At 43.3% G+C, this 17747-nt stretch overlaps 1 protein-coding gene across 6 annotated transcripts in view; it reads right to left on the bottom strand.

Annotated features, from left to right (window-relative positions):
* GRIP1 (glutamate receptor interacting protein 1) overlaps positions 1-17747 on the bottom strand; it is a 649796-nt gene that overhangs the window by 15038 nt on the left and 617011 nt on the right. For all 6 annotated transcript variants that reach the window (XM_045184615.3, XM_045184618.3, XM_045184613.3 and 3 more), the window contains 3 exons: positions 7380-7536; positions 6427-6538; positions 1540-1773 (listed from right to left, as the gene is read on the bottom strand). In XM_045184615.3, the coding sequence (XP_045040550.1) occupies positions 1540-1773; positions 6427-6538; positions 7380-7536 (503 nt within the window). The remainder of the gene's footprint in view (positions 1-1539; positions 1774-6426; positions 6539-7379; positions 7537-17747) is intronic.

The following is a 17747-nucleotide window of genomic DNA, read 5'->3' as shown; positions in this document are numbered from 1 at the left end:
CTCCTTCTGACCTCCTCACGGTGTTTGTCAGGTAGCCCCTTAGGTCCTGTGAGAGGGGCTGAAGGCTGGTGTTTGCTACACAGACATATCAATTCACGGCACCTGGGTCACCACCCCAAAACGTCAGAAGCTCCTTTGCTTTTCTGTAAGGTTCTGTAACTCCCCATAGTGCACAAGGCCCCAAGTCAAAGGTCTGGTCATGTTGGAGTGTTCTCATTCCCTCAGCACACCACACTCTTTGACATGCCTTTGTCCACGGCTCATTTTGTGCTTGGCATACCTGCCCGTTCTCACCTTCCTGCAGAGCGAACACCTGCTTCTAGGAAGCCCTTCCTGTTCCTGCGTAGTGGGCAGGGTCCACCCTCTGTCCCCCAAGGCTGCCTCATCTTGCGTCTATCGTTATACCCTCTTCCCACTGTTTCCCACACTGTGCCCATCAGACTGTGTGCTTCCTGGGGCTCACCACCCACTCTTTAAGTGAAGGAATGCACAGTACCTGTACTAAATGAATGAATGAATGAATGGGTGGTGAGAGAATGAACCCAGAAATAGAATACCAAGTTCAGAACCCAACTTCCCACACTGTCCTGTCTTTCACCATATCCTTTGTCAGCTGTAAAGTGAATACCTATTTTTCATACGTGGTTAGGGAAAATGAAGTCTTTAGAGGAAAATAGGAGTAGCTAGAATGTCACCTCCTTTCATTCTGACATTTATTTGCTTTTCTGGGTAAGCCAAATAATCGCTAGTGAATAGATTATTAACTACAGGGCGGTCTTGGCTCTCAAGAAAAATGGAGAGACTGTAAGTATCCTTATGTATTAACAATAAACGAAGCATTGGTTCTACCAAAGAAAACCGGAGACGCCTCTCGCCACTGCTGTCCTTGGCCCCGGGTTCCACGAGCACTGTCACATACACACGCTCGGTTTAAACTCTGCCAGCAGCCCAGATTCACCTCCGTCTGCCATCGTGGGTTTTCCTCAGTGGAGTAAAGCAGGGCCACTACCATAGCAGAGATGGAGCATCACCAGGGCTCACCCGGTCCTGACCCAAGACATCTACATTGTCTTGAAGAGAGCTCCGTGTCCCCTGGCTAATGTGACAACCTGCTGGCATCTGTAATTATGGAATAAGCCTCCCCATAGTGTACCCGAACCCTCTTTTCAATGAAGCTATCAATGTAAACATTCAGGAAAATCCTTTCCTCCCTTCTGATGAAGCTGGAATGATAGACCAATCATCAAAGCTCTATGTGACACTGGAGCCTCAAACTTTTGTAAGAAGATTTTGGCCACAAACACATTTTTTGGGATTAATTCACTGCTTGAAATCCAATTATCTCTGTTTCACAGAATAGTGTCTCAAAGGTCCCGTTGGGAGAATGATCACAGTCTCTGCCGATCTACCTTTAAGCTCTGGCTTCCTTCCTTGCCTGAGCCCAAGTACAATGTCATTGTCATGCTTCCGCCTGGCACTCAGGCCGTGCGCAATGGCGAGTAAACAGGACCCTAAGGAAAGAGAAGAGAGCTTCCTGACCTTGTGCAGCTCCACGGGAGTTGGGGACACGATCTCCTTTATTTCTTGTTTCATTTTTCTCAGGGGGACGGACTTCCTGCCCACCTCTGAGGGCAGGGTGTTGCTCCGCGTTGTTTGGCTATAGTGTGGCCGTGAGCTGCTCCGTTCCTGGAAGCTGGCCTGTCGCCCCAGCTGACTTCGAGGTGTTGGGGCCTCATGATTCAAACTCATCGTGCTCCCCGACATGATTGTTGCCTGTGGCATTGACAATTTTCAGAAACAATTAAGCCATGGACAAAGAAAAGGATCGGGTTGCTCAACATTAAGCACATTTTTGCTTCTGCCCAAAGTACGGTCTCTTCAGGGCATAACCAAAGGCTGGAGAATGGACGTACTCATTAAAGTATGAAAGTCTGGAAAAATGCTTTGCAAGTGCCATTTATAATGCACATCTCAAATCCAATTTAAGTGCTTAAGCTGTTGAGTTTATTTAATCAAATACCACCCCCGGCCATTCAGAGGCAAATTGAAAAGCTCTGATATTTTGCTTACTGTAAACTACAGTTTAAGCATTAACTTTCCACTGAGTGGGCTCTAAAGATGGGGCAACCTTCATGAGGCAACCTTCAATCTACCTTACAGAAATGAACTAAGAACTTCTCAGTAGAGACCAGGCTGCCTCTACTGCCAATGCTGCCTCCAGCCCCACCTGGAGAAAACAATGGGCTGACACCAGCTATGGATACAAAGACAAGAGCTTCTACCCAAGCCTCCTTGTCTATGGTCTTTCCTTTAGCCCGTGGCCTTGGCCCACAGGCTTGCAGACCAGCCAGGTCTCTGCAGTATTTGGCATAGGTCAGTGTTTCTTAGAAATGGCCTTTGTTTAATAAGATCCTGAGAGTTGTAAAAGAATCACTATTTACTATGCTACTGGGATTCAGCCCTTTCCACAAAGCTGTGACACCTGGGTTGGATTTCACCAGTGAACTGGGAAGTTTGTTCAGTTTCAAGTATGTTCCTTATATAATATGTAGGGAACATGCATATTATGTTTGTACAAGGAACAAGATTACAAGATTAGATTCCCCAAAATGAGTGTCTTAGAAGGGAAACCAGTTTGAAGGGAAACCTGTGTGAAACCAGTGTCATGTCGGGGATACCCATTTCTCATGGTTAGAGGACGCTTAAGTCCCGAAACTATGCCTGCATTCCTCAATTTGACGGTTGCATGAAGGTAAAACACCACTGGTGAATCTGCCGGGAAGCCTGGGCACAGAAAACAAGTCCCAGGTGCTGCATTACTAACTGCAACAGGAAGTAATGGTTGCCCGTGATACTGATGCTAAAGGCACCAGTACCAGAAGTGTAATCTGTTGAGTGCTTGGAACGTATTTAAGTCCATCCATCCATTTAAGACTCACAACAACTTTGTGAAATAAGCACTATTATTCCTCCCAATTTATAGGTGAGAAAACTGAGGCACGAAGAGGCTGACTTACCCAAGGTCACATAGGTAGTAAATGAGCCAAGGGCACTACCTAAAATTATAGATCAGGAGGAAACACTGCAAAGTGAATGGAATTTTCATTTGTTATCTAAGGTTTTGTAATTCCAACTTCACGTGGTGTACAGCTATAAATATACCATGAACGAGATCTTTGAATGACAGGCTAGTTTTAGCACACTTGTACACATATCTACATCTCTGTTGAAAAAAGAAATAAGTAAACTCACTAGGATCCTGGCTAGATCAGTTTTTTAAATGATAATTTTGAAAAAGTAAATTATGAATAAAATCTTACTAGTCATTGAACATTAACACATGCTAAGTGCCATTTATATATGTATGTGTGTGTAGAATATTGTTTAATAATGTTGTGTGGGAGGTATTGTAATTATTATATCTCCCCATTTCGGTTAAGGCAAGGGATGCCCAAAAAGTCAAGCAACTCGCCCGAGAGTCTGGGATGGCAGCCTGAGCGATCTGATTCCAGAACCCTCATCGTTTAAGAGCAGGCTGTGTGCCTCTCAGTCAAGTCTTAGGTTGAAACATATAAAAATGACTTTTTAGCAGATTAAAACACCCTAATATTTAAGCCAGTATGAATTATCCATATTTTAGCTTATGTCAGATACACTCCCTTTTACAAATAAAACCTTTGAATTACTAGGTTTGTTGGTATCACAGGACGCCCTTTTATTTCACAGCACTTAACGCACCTGTGCCATTTTTCTGCTTAGTCTGCGGTGACAGACAGCACCCAATGACTGCTCTCTTGCTGTGTGACCATCCACCTACTGCTTTTTCCCGCTTAGACTAGTTATTTACTGTGTTAACATCTATTTTTTTGTATTCATTTTTCATGGGACCAGCAGGAAACACATTGGAAGTAAAACACTTCGTCACTACAACTGGGAGACATTAGTTTGCTTTGATAAGGCTTAGTCACTGCAGAAGGTTCAAAACGACCTAGGAAGGGTCTTGTGATGGAAGCAATGACATCTTATCAAAAGGCCTTTAGTTCCAGTGTTCAACAGGTGGCTGGACTGTTTTGTTTAAAATGAACTTCAATTGAATTAGTGACCTCCATGGCGGTCTATAAAAATTAAAGCGCAAATATATAAACCACGATAAAAAGTTAAAAGGTATTTTAAACTATCTAGGATTTGTTTGGGCTCTCAGAGTTATCTATTTCCTGGTTTATTCTACACGATTCATAATTTACAGTTATAATTCCCTTTTTCTAAATTAACAGGGAGATAATTGATATATACAAACAACTTAGAAGGCATATGTTCAAGAGTGTTCTCTCTGACATTTAAACCTTCTTCCTATATTAAACAAAAAATAGTTAAGGCAGTGTTCACTAATCAGACAAATGGCAACACATAATTCATTTCTATTGAACATTTATTAAATGCCATATAAACATTAGCTCATTATAAAACCATTTTAAAGAGATATATCTGATAAGACATATTAAGTGACTTGTCCAAAGTCTTAGTTAGAATGTTTCTCTTTTGTTAAAACTATACATTTTTCAGTGCTTAAGTTGAAATTATTGCTAACAATGGGGAAAATGACTAGTATAATTTTCATTTTCATTTCAATTGTAGTCATTTTTATCTTAGTTAATCCTCTACATTTGTTACAGTTATAGTATACTTTAACTTTTAATACTGGGTGTAATTTCATAGGCAGGGACCTAGCTCAAATATTTTTTTTTTGCAAGGGATCAGAGTTCACTTAAACTAGTAAATGAATGTATTTTGTGAAAAAAGTGTAAATAAGGCCCTAATTTATGGTTTGCCAATCATTCTTTCTAGTTGAGGACTTTAATTTCTCTTTGGCTTATACATTCAACCCATTTCCTTTCTGAATTTCTAATTTCAAGGACCACACTTGCCTGAAGCTATGTTATAGAAGATTTATATATAGGCTGTTGGAACATTTTCACTGGATAACTCAATTTCTGGATGAAAAACACAACCTCGTATTATCTTTTACATCATCTGCATTTTTACCTGATATAAAAGTAGCTATTAGAAGAACAGATGCATGTGTCTTCAAAAGAGCATCAGAATGCAAAATGAAAAAGGTACATGAGCCAAAACACGCTTTCAAAAGCAGGCATACGTTCAAGGCTTGTGAATTGAGCTCATTACCCAGTTTGGGCCCCTTGGCTGATCATTCTCCACACAGGAAGTGGTAACAGTTTAAATAGGCCCACTGAAGCTTAAGCATTCTACACTTTTTGCAGGTTGGGTAAAAAAGGAATCAATTGCTACCATTTTAATGTATTCAATTTTATAGGATTATCCATCTCCAGGTCCTTCAACCATGCTCTGAAGCTAAAATTCATGCCAGGTAATACCATGATGTTTATAAATTCAAATCAATACTTTTCTCTAGAATTCTCTTTGCAGATTCACAAACGTCAGAACCACACAAAATATTCACACATGCAATTTCGAAGCAAAATAATATAAAGATGAGTAATCATTTTAGAACTGCAAGAGTTCCACCCAGTTATGCCATTCACATTCCTTATGGTGACTCGGGGACCTCATATGACATCAAAATAAAAATGAAACTTTTGCCACTTTATTTTTTTACAGCTTAGAAATTTAAAAGAACATAAAAGGAAATAGTCCAGGACTTCCCAGACCAAAGCGTGAATACCGTCAGCAAATTCATGGCTTTGATTAAAGAACTCAGCAGGAGTTCAGCTCTAACACTGTCTCACCCAGACTCCTCAAGTTCACACTAGGTTAATACGGAATCAGGATTTGCAGTCAACAGCAGAGCTCTGTGTAACACTGTGGCTGCTTAAGCCGCAGACTGGCCTTCTGCGCCAGCTGCACCATCATCTATTTCAAAGGGCAAAACAAATGAGACAAAATTTCCTCTTATGTTCCTCTTCGCGATCAAATTAATTTCTATACCAGGTACAAATGAAAACATGCCAAAAAAACCTTTCTAAAGCAACTGAGGGAATGAGATGCGCCGCTGCTGGGAGACTTAGCTGGCTCCTTAGCGATTCGGTGGAAAACAGGTACAATCAGGGTTAGCAGGGAGCGATGGCAGAAGCCACAAGTCAGTCAGCTCGGGGTGGGGAGGGGGGGGTATGTGGAAATGGGGAAATAAATACTTTTAACTGCATTGTATCAAATCAAATTGCTGTCCGGAAGGCAAGGGGGCAGGGGAGGCAGCTGCACAAGCAAAAATATAAACATAAAGGGTAGCTACCAAGAGATTCATGTTTCTCAAAGACACACGCCTGTCAGCTTTCTCCTGTGGAAAGGGGTTAAAGCTTTTAAATGAACTGGTGTGATAAATGCAAACTCAAAAGGACCAGAAAAAATGAATGTCGAAACAATGAAAGTAAGGAGCAGGACGGAGGCTACCTCAAGCTCTCTCAGAATCCCCGACTGCCCGCAGGTCTCCAGGTCTTCCAGCGCCTGGGACCAGAAGTTTTCCTCTTGCTCGGCCTCCGTGCTGTCGGGCGCCCCTGTAAAACTGTCACCAAAAAGCACGGCTTTGGTTAAGAAGTTGCTAGACATCATTTTTTTTTTTTTCTGTGTTCAGAATCTCTTTCCTTCATCTCACACACACAAGAGAGAGTCATTTTGGATTTGCTTTTCTTCCAACTGTGGCCTCCAGCTAGGGCCAGCTACGATGTAAAGATGCTTTAGGAAACGTGAAGTGTGGTGCAGGATGAAAGGAAGGACCGTGGTCTTATTGACTGAGTTTCAGAGTACTCACGGCTACTGCTGAATGAGCTGCATGAACGCGCAGTTTGTGTGGGAATATCTTTTAGCTACCATAGCTACAGGGAAAGAGAAATCAGACTTTTCTCTAGGAGAGAAAAATGTGTTTTCCCCACCTTATGATAAACAACAGTATGGATCAATTCAGTGCAATCATTTTTTATGAATTTCCTTAATATATTTTGGTAAGGGACAAAATGCTAAAATATATCTCTGAGTTAAAAATATGGGACCCTAGATGGACCTTTTTTTTTTTTAATGCAAGTTAATGTGAAACTACCTTCTAAATGAAAAAAATTGAGGGGGAATGAGTCACAGATTGAGGACACAGTTTTCAGAAGTAGATTTCCCCCACATGGTGCTGCTATGGTTTTCTTCAGGGGACACCCAGGTCTTGCCCCGTTGTGTGGTGAGGCCCAGGCTCCCACTGCAGGCACAAAGTTTAGGCTCCTGCCATGAGGGCAGCATGGATACCTATAGCAGCCTCAGGAAGCCAGAGCTAGAAATCTGTGTGGACGCAGAGAAGCTCACATCTGGCCCAGAAGAACTCGGAGCAGCCTGGACGGGGCAACAGTCGATGGGAACCTCACCCGCTGACTGTGGACCGGTCCCAGTCTTCATTGCTCAGCCCCACATCCGGGTAAGTCTGGCTTCGAGGCTTAGTGACTGGGGACAAGCTACCTCTCGGCTTGGAACTCCTCCAGTCGTAGGTGTTGAAGTTGTATCCCGAGGCCTGAAAGCCAATGCCTGAAACAATAAAACAGGCATTTTATTCTGTGTCTGAGAACCTCAAGAGAAGTCTGTTGACTAACTTGCCTTTTTCTGTGGTTTCCACTAGTTTGTTCAAGGGATTGACTTGAACAGAATTTGGAATCACAAAAGCCATCAAGATAACACTGAAGTCTTATATTCGAAACACATCCACACCTATTATCCCAACTGATTTTAACAACATCCCAGAGGTAAAAGACCTTTAGACCCCAGCAGGAGGGGCCAGGGAGCTGGGCACGTGCTTTATATGGCTCCTGCCCTACCCTGTGTGGGCAAGAAACCTACTGGGTCAGAGGATGTGCCCAGCAGACTTATATCCAACCTTTTTACAGCAAGTTCCAGAAAGTCAGAATCCTGAATTTCCTGCCTAAAAAGCCCTGAGTCCACTTTGGAGCAGTGTGAGGGCTTCTTACCCAAGAGGGACCTTCTGAGAATGGACTTTGCCTCCATTCTCAGATGAGGGTTCTGGGCCCAAGAAGTGGTCAAGCGGCTGCTGGTCGCAGGGGTGTGGACAGAGCTTGGATATTGGGCTGCAGCCACAAGTGTTAGGGATGGGCCTGGGAATTAGTTAATCAGAGGAGATGGGCTGTGTTCGGAGTGGTATGGCCGCAGACGCAATTACTTACTCCAATGAGAAATGACATTGTCAGCAAGTAGAGGGGTCAAATAACAACAGCAGCAACAACAATAACAAATACATAGTACGTGCTTTTCTGCACCCAGAACTCCATTAAATGCCCTCTTTGAATAGCCTATGTACCTTACGTACCTTCATAACTGTTTCTGAAACTATTAGTATTTGCATTTCACAGGTGAGGGTATTTAAAGACTCAGAACCGTGGTTCCAGTACCTAAGGCTACTGCATACTTTCTTGGGGGATCCAGTCATAAATTTAGGAGACTTAATTTTCAGATCCTCAAGTTCCACCTGCACGTTTTCCCAAAGCAGCCCTGGTTGAGCAGCTACCGGGGTGTGAGGTCTGCCAGTTCTCCCCCTCACCTCCACGTTCACAACTGTTTTCTGCCTCTTTACAAATGAGTGACATTTCTCATCCAACTGAAGCCTTTGAAGGAGCTTGGCCCCCGGATATAAAGACTCTAAGATGTCAAGTCAAAAGATAATAATTTGGGAAAGGCTGGCTCCTGAGGGAAGGTCTCGGAAGAGCAAGGCTGTGTTTCTACAGGTACAGACTCACAGCCGGCTTTGACCTTCCCTCCTCCACGGGTCTCTCTGCACCTCAGAGTTGGAATTCACAAGTACTGGGAGGGGGGCACTTTGTTATGGTTATTTGAATTGCAAAACTGAATACTGACTTCCTCTCTGACAGGGAGTTAAGTCTGATTAGCTTGAAGCGTGAGACAGTGGGGGATGTTTTCGACAATTAGCTTATCTAATGGACATTGTCTATGAATTTGAGCTAAATCCTTGGCTTTGTATTTTGACAAAAATATATTTAAAGCGATTTACAACAAACTGGAAATTCTAGTCTTTGCAAGTATTTAAATTTTGGGAGAAACGCCTTTAGATGACAACTGTAAATGTATGATGGGGTATGCAGTGTTTCAGAATTCTTTTGGGGGCCCAGCGAGAGCGCCGGGGCTTGCTGCAGGCCTGACTCTCTAGCTTGTGCTGCAACCTCGGTCACAGCTCCATCCGCCACTGGAGGCTGTGGCCCACTGCGTATGTGTGTTCACATGTGTGTACAGGGTTGCAATATAACCTGTGTTTCTTCCTGTGCTTAACAACACTTAATGCAGTAAACAGGCCTAGGCTCCTGTTCTCACATACGATTAAATGACCGGATCATGGGTCTTTCTCATTCCTGTTCCCTGCACTTGTTAGATCCTACAATGCCATCCTCGCTGTTGGTTACGTACAGCCCAGAGAAAGCAGGGTGGCCAAAAGATAATGCTCTGACCAGCAGGGTTTGATCCCCAGCGTGCAGGAGAATGCCCACATGGAACTACTCCACCAGCCTTTTGTTTTAGGAGACCAAGGCTTAGAAGTCCTTGGTGCAGAGGAAACATGCACAGTTCAATATCTCAGTTTCGTCCCCAGATAACCGCAGGAGTGTGGCTAGCCATTTGGGAAGAAATCTTGCATGATGTATGTGCGGTTTTCTGTCAAAAGTGGCGAATGAATGGAACACACAAGTCCCCTCCTGTAGCGGAGTGACAGGGTAACACCACGTCTCTCCTGGCTCCCGACAGGGATCCGTTTTCTCCTTCTGAACCGAAACAACCACCCCTAAACACAAGAAGTTGTACTTTTCGTGATGCAAAAAGAGTTAGGGGAAGCCTGCTCCTCGCTCTTCTCAACTGGCTTTACGCCTGCTGAGAGCCAAATGCTAATGGTGTCCTCCTGGGGGTGACCTTTTCTGATAAGCATTAACCCATGTGACCATTCAGTTCCCTGGGGAAATTCCAACCTGTTTTAAACTGGGTGGATTAACTTTCTTATTTTCCCTCCAGCTGTTGTTCGGAAGGGGCTCTCGGTGACTTGGGCAGAAGAGCAGGTTGGGCTGGAGCAGATGTGCAGCATCGCCCCTGGACAAATGCCACCCTCGGCAGGCACATCTCTCTCTACCAAGACCGCTTTGTCTTATTCAGCACTATTAAATGATTATCATATTACAACAAAGCAGGACATGAAAAGGGAATAAAATTCAAATATCTTCAGGTCAGGCCTAGACTCAGAAGACCTGGGCCTGGTTCACGCTATGCTGGCATGGAACTGAAGTAAGAAAGGTCCTGGGTTCAAATCCCAGCATTGCCACTTCCTCACCCTGAAGCCTTGACCAATTGCCCTCCAGTACAGTGACACACGCCTCATCAGGCTGGTATGGGAATTAAGGAGAAGAATGTCCACAAACACTTAGGAAAGTGCCTAGAACGCAATGAGGTTTAATGAACATAGATGTCCATTACTTCCACTATTTACTAAGCCATTCAACTTCTCAAGATCTCAGTTTGCTTGTTATAAAATAGGAAGGAGGAAAGCCCCAGCGTTGCTCATTCAAGTACATGCTCGGTGGCCCCCTAAGTGGCTGGTATTGGATGAGTGGCTGATATGCAGACAACCACGAAACTGCATGGTTCAGTGTATGTCTGGGAGGGAGGGAGGGAGAAACAGTCACGGAAAGGAAGAGTTCTAGTAGCATGGAAGCGGTATTATCTTTTTAGTCTGCACACACGGAAATGCAAGTACGGAGCGACCCGTTTGGCGTGGGAATGTGGGCCATGAAAGGCGCCATAGGAAGGTGACGTATGAGCTTGGAGTTGGAGGGTAAGTTGGCCCCTACAGTGCAGGTATTGGGTCAGACAGTGTACGCCTAGCAGAAGAGGCTGGGAAAGCCTGCTTCCCGCTCTCACGTTCCATCAGTGTGTTTCCGCTCTGCTCCCAAGGAGGGAGCAGCATGCCAGGACTATGCCAAGGCTCCCCCTTACCGCCTGTACTTCCTCCTCCCCGCAGGAGGGGCTGTGATTTACCTAACTGTCGGGTTTTGGGAAAGAGCACTGGCATGTACACTTGGCCCCTTCTTGGCTTTCTCTGGATCCATTCCCTCCCACGGCTGCTGCTCTGTGAGACAAGCAAAACGGGGTCCCCTGCTTGGGCTCTCTAAGCTCAAAGGGGCATGGGAGACCAGGACCGTGCAGTTAGCTGACCGTGGCTCATCAAAACAGCGTTTTTTTCTTTATTCTTAGTATTGGAATACCAATGTTGGGGTTGGGCATTACTGCTCAGGATAAGACTATGGCTCCTAGCTTTTCTTAAAATTGTGTTAACTACATAAAAAGTTCTGGCCAGTGATATTGAAATGGAACTTCTAGAAGCCTCATTGCAACCCTCTTTCCTGCTGCCTAGAATGTAGATACAACAGGCGGAGCCCTGGTAACTGCCTCAGACCCTGGGATGGAAAACACGTGCCAAGCACAGTAGAGAATAAATATTTAAGAGCATGGGTCCCTTACGATGCTGGGAGTTTTATACCAGCTCTGAAATGCCTACTTCTTTATGACTTAAGGCTAGTATTGGGATTTTAAGTTCTATTCAGCTGAACCAAATTCAACTGATGTGCTGGCTTACAGCTTGCTCTGTGGACCTGACACCCCCTCATTTAAGTCTCAGTGTCTAGGTGTGGGGTGGGGGTAGGGGCATAACAATCTTAACTCTGTACAGTCAATCCAGCTTTCCCGGCAAAAACAAACAAGACACAAAAGTTGTTATTTTAATCCATACCTGACCCCAATTTCAAATTTTTGACTATTTTAGAATCGATAAGGGAACAGGTGAATTAATATATCGAAACGCCTGGAGCTGCCAAGGCACCAAAGCTTAGAGAAGAGCGGGAGCTCAGGATGCGTGGAGTGGAAGGCACGGCAGTGGAGTGTCAGGAGATAAAGTTGGTAAGCAGTTGAAGAGGCCTGTGCTTTAAACTGTGCTTTAAGGACCTTTCTTTGACTTTATCCTAAAATGAAAAAGAACCATCAAGAGAGATTTTCTTAAAGGGAATGGCAAATTAGATTTTGTTTTCTAAGGACGATCAAAGTAAGGAAATGATCGAGGAAGTAAGTATTTCAGGCCTAAAGGAAGTGTATGACAAGGGCAGCGGCGGTGGAAAGACGTGGCCCATGTTAAGTTAGGAGGAAGTAGGAAGATGCCTGGGTGCTGATGATCCCATGGGGCCACCTGCCCCCTCCAGGCTCTGACTGCAGTGGGAGAAAAATAACCCTGTGTCTCGTGGGAACACCAATATTTGGGTTTTCTTTTACATGTGGGTGAATTCGACCCCTAATTGATGCAGGTGGATGATGCTATAATGATTTAAAATCGGTGGAAATTAAATTCTAGCACAGGCAAGCTGGTTGCCGTAGGTGAGAAAAAGTTACCAGGCCCTGAGGAATATCCCTTTACACCAGGAGTTCAACTCATGAGCCACAGAAGGGGTGGAATAAATGAGGCAGCCCAGGTGTGAGGAAAGTCAGCTGCCAGAAATATGAACTTTGTTTTTACTGAATTATAGTTTAAGTACATAAAATTCAAATACAAGCATGATATTGGAAACTAGGGTTTAACTTCAAAACTGATAAAGGCAACAAATTGAAAGATGAAGCAGTTTCTAAATTTTTATTTCCTAAGTGATTATTCTTCCTACGTAAAATTAGAAAACTGTCTCTTTTTATTTTTTCTTCCTCTCCTCTCCTTCTCTTCTTTCCTTTCTCCTTCCTTTCTTTTCCTTTCTTCCTTTTCTTTTCTTTTTCTTTCTGTCTTCTCTAGATTTCTTATCTGGTCTTCCACTTTGTATCATGTTAGGGGTGCTATGGACTATTGTATCCCCTCCAAAACTCACATGTTGGAGCTCTCACCCGCATTGTGACTGCATTTGGAGACAGGGTCTTTAAAGAGGCCAGGAAGTTAGATGAGGACCGGACTGGTGTCCGTACAAGAACTGTAGACGGGCACCAGGGATGCAGACACACAGAGCAGAGGCCACGAGGACCCACTGCGAAGAGGCCATCTGCAACCCAAGGAGAGAGGCTTCAGGAGAAACTGAACCTCCTGACATCCTTATCTTGAATGTTTAGCCTCCAGAATGGCGAAAAGAATTTCTGTTGTTTAAAGGCATGCAGTCTGTGGTGTTCTGGTACAGCGGCCCAAGCGCGCTGATATGGGGTAAGAGATTTAGTCTAGATCCCTTTCACGGAGAGTAAGGTTAAGTTTTATTCATCTGCGTAATGGAAAACAGGCCTTCACCCATGAAGGCACTTCCGAAAGCTGATGGAAGCTTGATAACGATTTTTATTTTTAGGATAACCATACCTCAGATATTTGTAACATTCTGATACTACAATACTATACTATTTGGTTTTCAGTATCACATTATGCAAATTAATACCTTTCATTTAGCTCTAATTCACACTCCATATTAACTTAGAAAAGTGGACTCAACAAAGGTTCACATTCATAAGGTTTGAAATCCAAGAATGGCTTTGGAACTCAACCTCAGCTCTACAGGTTTGGGACTTACTTTCTTCTGTCATTGCTTCATCTTTGGATGCCACTTTCGGGCTAGGAAAATGAGTCAGCTAACCCCCTGCCAAACTGGTTTCCTAACGACCCAATTTTGTTAAAAAGGAGAAAAATCAAATCATATGTTTGTGTAACTATTTGTAATTGTTCTTGACATGAAGTGTTGAAGGTGTTTAGACAAGACTGGTTTGAAAATGGCAGAGTAGTTCTCCCTTCTCCCAGAAATCACCTCAAATCAAAAAGGACGACAAATAATAAATAGAACGTGAACTTTATCTTCTGCAAACCTACCAGAAAAGCTACCCAGTTCTCTGAAAGTCAAACGAGGCCTGCGGGGTTCTGCTAAGAAGCCAAGAGGAAATATTCACAGCCAAAGCTTTCAGAAAGGGCCCCATCTTCCAAATCAGAAGCCGCGGGATAAAGCAAGACAAGAAGCTTTGTCTGGATCACTGTGGGTTACACGGACTGGTGGCAGGAAGTGCCCTGAACCCAGTTCCATACTAGGGAAAAGCCAGGAGGTGGGCTGAAAGACAGCACCTACAGATGTGCCACAGACTGCGGGAAGCAATCTGTTAGCAAGGCAGGCTGGCAGGGTGTCTGTGTTGTTGGCAGTCTGCAGTTGCTGATCTCTGCTGGCTGAGAGAGAAAGCACTCATCACAGATACTGGGCACGGGGTACGTTTTGCTAGTCTGGGACACAGCTTGGGCTCTTCTGTCTCAGAACCTCTTGCAGACTTCCAAATCAGGAGGAAGTCATCTCATTCAAAGATGAACAATAATTTAAAAGAAACTGGTATACCAAGTTAATATGAGAGAGAGAGAGAGAGAGAGACAGAGAGAGAGGGAAAAGGGAAGAGAGAGAGAGAGAGAAGAGGAGAGAAAGAGAGGGAAGGGACAAAAAGGCTACCATGGAGCAAATTATAAATATAACCAAGTATTGATACATTATCTCAAAATTTAAAAAATACACACTGAAACCATCATCTCTGTAAGAGATCAAAGAGCTCAAGGAAAATTGGGCAAGGCAAGACAACAGAAGGAGATGAAAAATAAGTGTGTAGAGATCAGAAAAGCAAAGGAAAGGGAAAAAAAAACCCTGTGTGGGGAAAGTACTGCTGAGCGCCTTGCTCTGTGCTGCTCCCTGCATGCCCACGCTGTGCTCCCTAACCACGGTAAAGGGCGGTGGGGCTCTCCGGCTGTACTGTTGGTGTCTTTTACCAGTCATCACCGTCCTTATGAGAACTATAAGGAAGCATGGAAACCAATGATGCATCCCGTTCGGGTCATAAACAGAAACAAATCTAAGAACAAAATAAAGTTAATCAAATTAAAAGAAAAACTTTATTTTGAAAAGCCAGAGTGGAGCTAATAAATAAATGCAAGAGTCAGTTCTTTGGGGAAAATGCTAAATAAAAATAAGCCATTACCAATATAATCACAGGAAAAAATAAAAATACAAATTCACCAAATACAGAACAATATTTGGGATATAATTATAGAAATGTAGAAAATAAAAATAATAAAACAGGGTATTACTTAGTTGTAGGCAAATACATAAGAAAACTTGGATGAAACAATTTTTTTCCTGAGAGAATACAAATGATAAAAATGACCTCTAGTCCTGGCTGGTGTAGCTCAGTGGATTGATTGTGGGCCTGCAAACCAAAGGGTCACCAGTTGGATTCCCAATCAGGGCACATGCCTGGGTTGCAGGCCAGGTCCCCAGTGGGAGGCACATGAAAGGCAACACATTGATGTTTCTCTCCCTCTCTGTCCCCCTCCCTTCCCCTCTCTCTAAAAATAAATATTTTTTTTAAAAAGATGACCTCTAAAAGGATCTAGGAAGGATCCAGCAGTCCTACGTCTGAGTATAGATCCAAAAGAAATAAAATTGGTATTTTAAAGAGATGTATTAACTCCTGTGTCATTGTAGCATTATGTCAACGTAGCATTGTAGCATGTAACAATAGCTAAGATAGGGGGAAAAACCTAAGTATCAGATAAATTGATAAAAAGTGTGAGACATATATATATATATGAATGATATATATTATATACATGAAACTTATTTAGCCATAAATAAAAAGGAAGTCCTGCTATTTGCAAGAACGTGAATGAAACTAGAGGAGATTATACTAAGTGAAAGATGCCAGAGAGAGAAAGACAAATAATGTATGAGCTCACTTGTATGTGGAACATAGAAGAAGAGGGAGAAGGAAGAGGAGGAGGAGGAGAAGAAGATGAAGAAGAAGAAGAAGAAGAAGAACAACAACAACAACAATAAGAGCAAGAAGAACAAGAACAAGAACAAGAAGAACAAGAATGAGAATGACGACTCATAGGAACAGAGAGCAGAACGTGGTTGCCAGGGGCTGGGCAATGGGAGAAATAGATGCTGGTCGAAGGAGGAAAACTTTCATTTATAAGATGAATATGTTCTGGGAATCTAATGTACAGAATGGCAATTATAGTTAATAACATTGTTTTGTGTACTTGAAATTTGCTAAGAAAGCCGAACTTGAGTGTTCTCACCACACACACGGTGATGGACATGTCAACCAACTCGGTGGTAATTGTTTCATATATATATATACATATACATACATACATATATACACACACATACATACATATATATACACATACATACATACATATGTATGTAAAATCATCACTTTAAATCTACACAATTGTATTTGTCAATTATACATCAATAAAACTGAAAAAATCAGCTCAAAAGAGAGAAATATCTAAAGATGGTGGGATAAGAAGACAGAAATGTAAATACCTGAGTTGAGAGTCAAGAATTACAGACATCACAAGACACTCACTGTCTGAGAAGGACAGACTCCAGGTACCAACAATTTGTTAAATTTTTTCCTGTATTGATGACCTTTGCTAAGTCCAGGGAAAGCAATCAGAAGGCTTTCTCAGAGTTAGAAGGAGGAATAAATAAGACAAGGGAGCCCAAAGCATACGACTTTGATAAGGCAGAGGACATGAATATAGAGAATGGGACTGGAAGAAGCTGACTCAGAGGCAGACTAGAAAAAGTCTGTATCCCAGAGCTACAGTCTAGAATTGAGCCATCCCATTGTGGGACTTCTTTGAACACATTCCTTCTTTCTCTACCAGCTTTGATTTTCCGTCCTTTTCTCCTTTTCAATGACTGAGTACTACTTTGCTCCATTGGTTAACTGGCCCTTCAGCTGGGTAACCTCTTTCATGAGAACAAGGCCACATCTCTTTTGTCCAACATTGCACGCCCATTGTGTACTCACTTTACACCGTGCCAGCCATTACTTGTTTGCTGAAGGAATGAATGGGCAAGCCTGACATTTTGGACAAGAAATAGAGAACAGTAAGGAACGTGGCTGCAGAGACATCAGTTTCTGGCTCAAGGAGGAATCACAGAGGTGAAACACCCTCTTGAGAATGGGGCAAGTACTTTAGGCTGAAAGGTGCGGTGACATCGTGCAGTCTTCCTGGGACACAGCCGAGTCTGCGGAGAGGCTGGAGGGATGGGTTGGAGAGATCATCTCCATTTCACAACACGATCATTAACATGAAAAGAAGCATGGTTCTATGCCTTGCTTTTAAAAAGCCGACTTCACAAGCACATCTGGGGAGATCTGGGTTAGCCCAGTAACACAAGTAAAGGAAAAAAAAAACAGATTCTGAGTTCTTGGTAAACAGTAAGCTCAAGATGAGTGACAGATAAGATGTGACCATCAAAACGGAGAGGCCGCACTGGTAAGTTCTACAGCCTTCAGTGATGGAGATGACAGGCGTGAATTGCTCTGGGCTGTCAGACTACTGCGTGACTTCCCTTTCTGAGTACTGCACTTTGATAAGTATAGCATTAAATTTGAGCATATTCAGAAGAGAAGCCCCCAGGATGATGAAGATATTGAAAAGTAGGTTATGCGAGGGACAGTTCAAGGAACTGTGGCCGTTTTGCTTCAAGAAGGAGATTGAAAAGAGGCATGACAGCTGGCTTTGAGAACCTGAAGGGCTGTCCAGGGGAAGAGGCATCAGTCTCCTGCCGAACGACCTGAGAGCACAGCTCCCTCTCACAGGAGGGAGCTGCAGGCGGCTGAGGAGCTGAGACAGAGCTGCCTGCTTGGAGGAGGGAGAGCTGCCTCAGCAGCTGGGA

This window comes from Desmodus rotundus, chromosome 3 (genome assembly GCF_022682495.2).
Source record: "Desmodus rotundus isolate HL8 chromosome 3, HLdesRot8A.1, whole genome shotgun sequence".
Classification (NCBI taxonomy): Eukaryota; Metazoa; Chordata; class Mammalia; order Chiroptera; family Phyllostomidae; genus Desmodus; species Desmodus rotundus.
The sequence above is the reverse complement of the archived record's forward strand: the minus strand, read 5'-3'. Positions and strand labels throughout refer to the sequence as shown.